Source organism: Penaeus vannamei, chromosome 28 (genome assembly GCF_042767895.1).
Source record: "Penaeus vannamei isolate JL-2024 chromosome 28, ASM4276789v1, whole genome shotgun sequence".
Lineage (NCBI taxonomy): Eukaryota > Metazoa > Arthropoda > Malacostraca > Decapoda > Penaeidae > Penaeus > Penaeus vannamei.
In genome coordinates, this window is record NC_091576.1 from 34,052,119 (window position 1) to 34,058,873 (window position 6,755).

Consider the following 6,755-nt stretch of genomic DNA (forward strand, 5'->3'; position numbering starts at 1 on the left):
GACCCCTAACTCCCCACTCCCCAACCGCGTCGCCCCAACCCCCCTCCCCCCCAGCCGAGGCCCCCCTGCAATCCGTACAAACAAAAGGCGTAACCGAATGCCCCGACAAGGCCAGTGTTGGGGATCAGCGAGGTCCCTTTTTTGTCTAAGTCAATCACCTCTTGGGCTTTATTCGACGCATATCTATCGTCGTCTTCTGTTTATTTTTCATATCAAGCTTCTTTTTTCACCTTCTTTATCTTTTGTCTAGATTTATTTATATGGGTGTAGTGTTTTTGTGTGTCTTTTTCATCACGTTTCTCGAGCTTTTGTTTTCATAATCCAACCGCATCAAAAACACATTACTTTCAAATCATCGACTAAAATATATTCTCATTAAATAAAACCAAAAGCCACCAGACGTACAGACCTCTCTGTAAATACAACCGCATAAATATAACCACATAAATAGACCCTCGGACGCACATGCATAGACAGCTGAGCCTCGGAGTGTGTTGTCGTCCGTTAGCAAACAAGAACGCACTTCAGGGGAATCAGGATACGTTTTAGCGGCTCCACCTGACCAATCATCTGTTCTTGTTTACGTTGGAGACTCGAGTGGGATAGACATTATGGTGTCTTTGAATCAAGATATGTATTTTTTTTCGTTATAGTCCTCGCAAATCTCTTGGGGAAAGTCATGTTTTTTTCTTCTTTTATTACCCTTTTATTATTATTATCATCATCATTATCATTATCCCTATTATTGTTGTCATAATTATCATTGATATCACATTGATATTTTAATTGTCATTATCATTAGCATTGTCATTATTATTCTTGCTACTACCACTGCTCTGTTATTCATATTGTCATTATTGATGTCATTATCATCATTATTGGTATCCCCATTGTCCTGATCATCATCATATTTACTACATCATCAGTTTCATTACATATATAAATTATAAATTATCATCATCTAAAAATATCATTATTATCATCATCTATAAATTATCATTATAAATCATCACAATTATTATCATTACCATCATCATCGTCCATTTTTTTCTTTTTTTTTTTACTTGTCTGGAGAGAATCATTAAAATTCACACTCAATCCCCGTTTCCCTGTCCCATGGCTTTGGTTTAGCATAAATCTCTCTTGCTAACGATTTTTCTTTCATTTTTCTTTCTTTCTTTTTTGTATCGTCATCTTGTGCGTTTATCTAATCTTCATATTCTCTCATATATATCGTTTATCTCTGACATTTCCTGGTGATTCTATATTGTACCCTATTGTTCTTTTTCACTTGTCTATTTATTATCTATTTCTGTTTCTATCTTATCTATTGATTTATCTTCCTCTTATCTATTTCCATTATATTTGTCTATTTATCTTTTTATTTATTAAATTTTTCATACAGAATAAGCAGATTTAAGTCATGGAGACACAATTCGAACGTTGTGTATTTGGAGAAGCCAATTTACCGATGCAAATTATTGTGATTACAATTAATAATTGAGTTGTTAGATTGTGAAACCACTCATATATTATCTGATCGCCAAAAATGGACCATTAGAATAATTAATGTCTTATTAAAATCGTTTTAAGTCATTCTTAAGATAGATTTTGCTTCATAATTTTCGTTGAAGTGATACACATGTGAACAGGTTCACTCACTTCACATGATGTAACTTCAGCTTTCCTTTATTTCTTAATATCAAAAAAGAAAAGAAAAGAAAATGATAGATAAAAGACACGTAGGAGCCGAAAAGTGAACATTTCTTTTTCTTTTCTTTTTTCTTTTCACTTTCTTTTTTTTCACATTTTCATTCACTCCAAAAAGGTAGTTTTGGCGGCTCTACCTCAAAATACGAACGTTTATGTCACTTTTTGTCACCTTGCGAGAGACCGCAAATTTAACTGTACTTCTTCCATAAACAAGACGAATGAACAAGGACAAAACATGAATAAATTAATTAATGAATAGATGAATAATGAAGAAGTAAGTGCAGGGGCAAACCGTCTCACCAAAGTCAAAGTTTTTGCAGCTTTTAGCGCATCGGACTCGACCCATTAACTTTCACTTTTTTGCATATTCGTTTTACTTACCTAGTCGCCTAAGGAGCGATTCACTTAACCACCAGTTGAGGGATTTGCCCTAATCACCCAACTGAAGGATTCACCTAATTACATAATTGGATGATTCACCCAATTAAATGAATTACCTGAACACCCGGTTTAATTATTTACTTAATAACCTAAATGAGTGATTTGCCTAATCACTCAATTAGATAAATCACCTAATTAATTAATTGAATGACTCACCTAACCACCCTATTGAACACTTCATCAAATCACCCAACTGGATGATTCAGCTGAACACCTGAACGGACGATTTCCCCGCCCACCGAGACGAGTGATTCGCCCAATCCCGCCAAACGAATCGCGAATCCTGTACTCACCCTTGCCTCTGCGCCACCTTGAGCCACCAGCGGGGGATCTTCTGGGCCAGCGCCCCTTCCTGCAGGAGGAACACGCTCACAAACACCCAACTGAACACCTTCATCGTTGCTCTGTACAACACAGTCTCTTCCTCACAGCTCAGTCATAGCCAGGCTCTTCCCTCCCCAAGTGCCTGCGAGCGGTCACACCGGGGCGGTAAAACGGGAGGGGTTTTCTAAGGAAGGGACCGGCGGGGAGGAGGATGGTGGAGGGGGGGGATTGGGTCGAAGAGAGGATGCCCCAGTGCCAGTTCAGTGCCAAGTGCGCTCCTCCTCTCGCTCTCTCTCTGCGCTCGCTCGCTCGCTCTCTCACACGCGCGCGCCCGCTCGGAAGGGTCGTGTGCCCGGCGTCGGTGAGGGTTGCCTACTGGCTGCGCGCTGGGGCTTCGGAGTGGATGGCTATACCAGAGCGCCCCGCAGATGCCACCTGTTACTCCCACACCCACCTAGCACGCCTCCCCCCCCTCCCCCTACCCTCCCCTCTCACGCCCACGAGCCTCCCACACCCTCGCCCTCTGACATAACCGACGGGGTCCCTGTGCCTCGGAGGGAGAGGCTCCGGGGGGGTAGGGGAGGGACGGGGACGAAGGGACGGTCCAGTGCCTCTGCCTCCCCTGCCCTCCCCCTCTACCCCCCCTTCCCCCCGGTGCCTCCGCCCGCACCCTCCCTCTCACCCCCCTCCCCCCACACCTCGCCCCCCTCAAGGTTCGCGTGGGCGGCAGTAACAAACCAACTGGGATTTCAACACCTTTCCTTGGCCCTCCTTAGACTGCGCGTCTCCTTAACCTCCTCCTCATTTTCATGTTCATCTTTTCTCATTATCATCAGCATCATTGTTATTATTTTTGTTGCTATTATCTTTTATAATCATTGTCATAATATTGATAATAATTATCATTATCATGATTATCATGATTATTATTATTACTATTGTTGCTGTTGTTGGTGGTGTTGTTATTGTTATTGTTATTATTATTTTTATTATTATCATTATTTTTACTATTATCCTTATCATTGTCATTTTTATCCTTATGTTATTATATCATTATCAACATTATTATTGTAGTTGTTATCTTTATCCTTGTAATTATAATAGTTATTATCATTATTATATTACTGTTTTTATTATGATTGTGATGATGATTATCATTAGCGTTCACATCCTCATCATCATCATTATTATTGTTATTAGCCTTATGATGATGATGGTGATTATCATCATTATCATTTTTCTTATTATCATTATTGTTTTTATTATTATTTTATTATCATCATCATCATCATCATCATCATCATCATTATTATCATTATTATTATTACCATTGTCATTATTATTATTACCATTGTTATCATCATCATCATTATCTTTATCATCACCATTAGCACTGTTGTTCTTACGCTATTATCATTCTCGCTTCATCATTAGTGCTATTATCATCATTATCATTATCAACATTATGGTCACTGTCAATTATCATAATATTCTTTACTATGAGATCATTATCATTGCTTTTGATAATGATAATTGTTATTTTAAAGCGATGATGATCATAGTAGCAATAACTGAGTGATAATAGTGATGATAATGATATTAGTAACGATAAAAGTAATTTTGATAAAATTTATAATAATTATTTTAGTATTAGTGTAATTATGATATGCTAAAAGAATGATAATAATGATAATGATGATGATTATGATTATAATGATAGTACTACTATTATTACTACTACTACTAATGATAATGAAAATAACAGTGATAATGATAATGGTAATAGTAACGGTAATAACGATAATAATAATGATAATGACAAAAATGATAGTAATGATAATGATGATAACGGTAATCATGATAATAATGACAATGCTAATAATAGTAATGATGATAGTGATAACAATATTAGTAATAATGATAATGGTAATAACAGTAATGGCCATAATAGAAAATAATAATAACAATAACTATAATGATATTAATAATGATGATGATTAAGAAGATGGTGATACAAGAAAACACAAAAGAACAATAAAGAGAAAAAAATAAACAAAGAAAAGAAAATGCAAGAAAAATGAGTAGAAGAAATAAGAAAATAAGAAAAAAGGATGATAATAATATCAAGAAAATGAAGAAGAAGAAAGAGATTGAGAAAATAAAATAAAGATAAATCTCTAAGAAAATGAATACACAGAGAAAAAAAACAACAAAATGCAACTGAAAGTAAAGAAATAAGAAAATAAGAAAATGAAGATAATGATATAAAAAGGAGAAGAAAGAGAGAGAAATAAAAGAAAACAAAAGAAAAACGAAATTCAAAATAAATGTCTAATAAAATCAATCCACACAGAGATAAAAAAAAACATGCAAAAGAAAACGAAGAAATAAGAAAAAATTATGATAATGATAATAAAGAGATACAAAGAAAAGAAAATCAAGATAAATGACCCTAATAAAAATTAATACACACAGAGAAAAAAAACAACAACATACGAATAAAAAAATGAAAAAAATTGCAACCCACTTCAACTCGAGCAAAAATTACCTCTGCAAATGCAAGCGTTGACATGACAAAACAGGATATCAGAATGCCCGCTAATTAGAGGTGACCTTGTATGACCTTTTCCGTCCCTGTTTCTCTCGTTGGGTTTTTTATTTCTTAATTTTTCGTTTTTTTCAGATGTGGTTGTTGGTATTATGCTTTTTGTTTATTTCTTTGTTTTATGTTTGTTTTTGTGTGTCTGTGTGTTTCTCTCTCTCTCTCTCTCTTTCTTTCTCTCTCTCTCTCTCTCTCTCTCTCTCTCTCTTTCTTTCTCTCTCCCTCTCTCTCTTTCTCTTTCTTTCTTTCTTTCTTTCTTTCTTTCTTTCTTTCTTTCTTTCCTTCTTTCTTTCTCTCTCTCTCTCTCTCTCTCTCTCTCTCTCTCTCTCTCTCTCTCTCTCTCTCTCTCTCTCTCTCTCTCTCTCTCTCTCTCTCTCTCTCTCTCTCTCTCTCTCTCCCTCTCTCTCTCTCTCTCTCTGTGTGTGTGTGTGTCTATTTATCTATCGCCGCTCTCTCCCACTCTTCACTCAGCAGGAGAGGTAAAAGAAAACATGAACTTTTCTTATGAAAATATTCTAAATTGCACGATGGCAGTGAGTTCTGCAAAAAGAAACAAATGACAAAGAAAAACAAAATATAACAAATCAAAAAGCAAATAAAAACACTAACGTCATAAGATTCTTACATAATAATAGATAGAAAAATAAACGAGACGCAACAAAAAATATTAGGCAATGTTACATAGAAAAGAGAATATAAAAGATACAGAAGGAAAAAAAATCACGATATAAGAATGATAATGACAAGAAAAATAGATAAATGAATAGGAATGATAATAATAAAAGTGGAAAAAAAAGTTTTAAATCGGTAAACAAAAGTGAAAAAAGTGAAAAAGAAAAAAAAAATATATATGTATATATATGATAATAATAATAATAATAACAATAATAATAATAATAATAATAATAATAATAATGATAATAATAATAATAATAATAATAATAATAATAATAATAATAGTAATAATAATAATAATAATAATAATAATAATGATGATAATAATAATAATAATAATGATAATAATAATAATAATAATAATAATAATAACAATAATAATAGTAATAAATAAATAAATAGATAAATAAATAAAAGAAAAAAAAGAAAAAAGAAAACTGGCTTTCAACAGCTCGCACAAATATTGATATGGATTGGAAAGTCTCTCTCATGAAAAGCCTGACATAACACTTTCGTAATGAACTTTGTGCGACGGAAAAGGAAGGTCGGAGTGAACTTTCGTTGTTCAATGGTTGTGTTATGTAGGGGGGGGGGCGAGGGGGGGGGGGGATATGTTGATGTTAGTGGTGAGAATATGACGGAATATCGGTATGCTTTCTGGTGTGTTATGTGGCTCATATGTAGATGAGAGGTGTAACATAAACAAATGGGGTGTAACATAAAAAAAAAAACAGGCATATTCTCATACACACAGTAACGCACAACAAACATACATGTACACATAAAAAAGTTACAGTTACACACACATACATAAAAAAACACACATACACACACACACACAAACGAAGAAATAAAATGACACATACACAAACACACAAACAAACACACGCACACAGAAACAAACACACTCACAAACAAACAAACACACACACGGAACAGGCGCCCACCACGTCTGATTATTCCTGAACACAAACGACAAGACCCAGGATGACACAAACGC

At 34.8% G+C, this 6,755-nt stretch overlaps 1 protein-coding gene across 1 annotated transcript in view; it reads right to left on the bottom strand.

Moving 5' to 3' along the window:
* Positions 1–2,856, bottom strand: part of LOC113805211 (uncharacterized) — a 161,531-nt gene extending 158,675 nt beyond the window's left edge. Inside the window, exon 1 of the mRNA XM_070142064.1 lies at positions 2,448–2,856. Within this exon, the coding sequence (XP_069998165.1) occupies positions 2,448–2,551 (104 nt within the window). The 5' untranslated portion in view covers positions 2,552–2,856. The remainder of the gene's footprint in view (positions 1–2,447) is intronic.
* Positions 2,857–6,755: the final 3,899 nt, after the last annotated feature.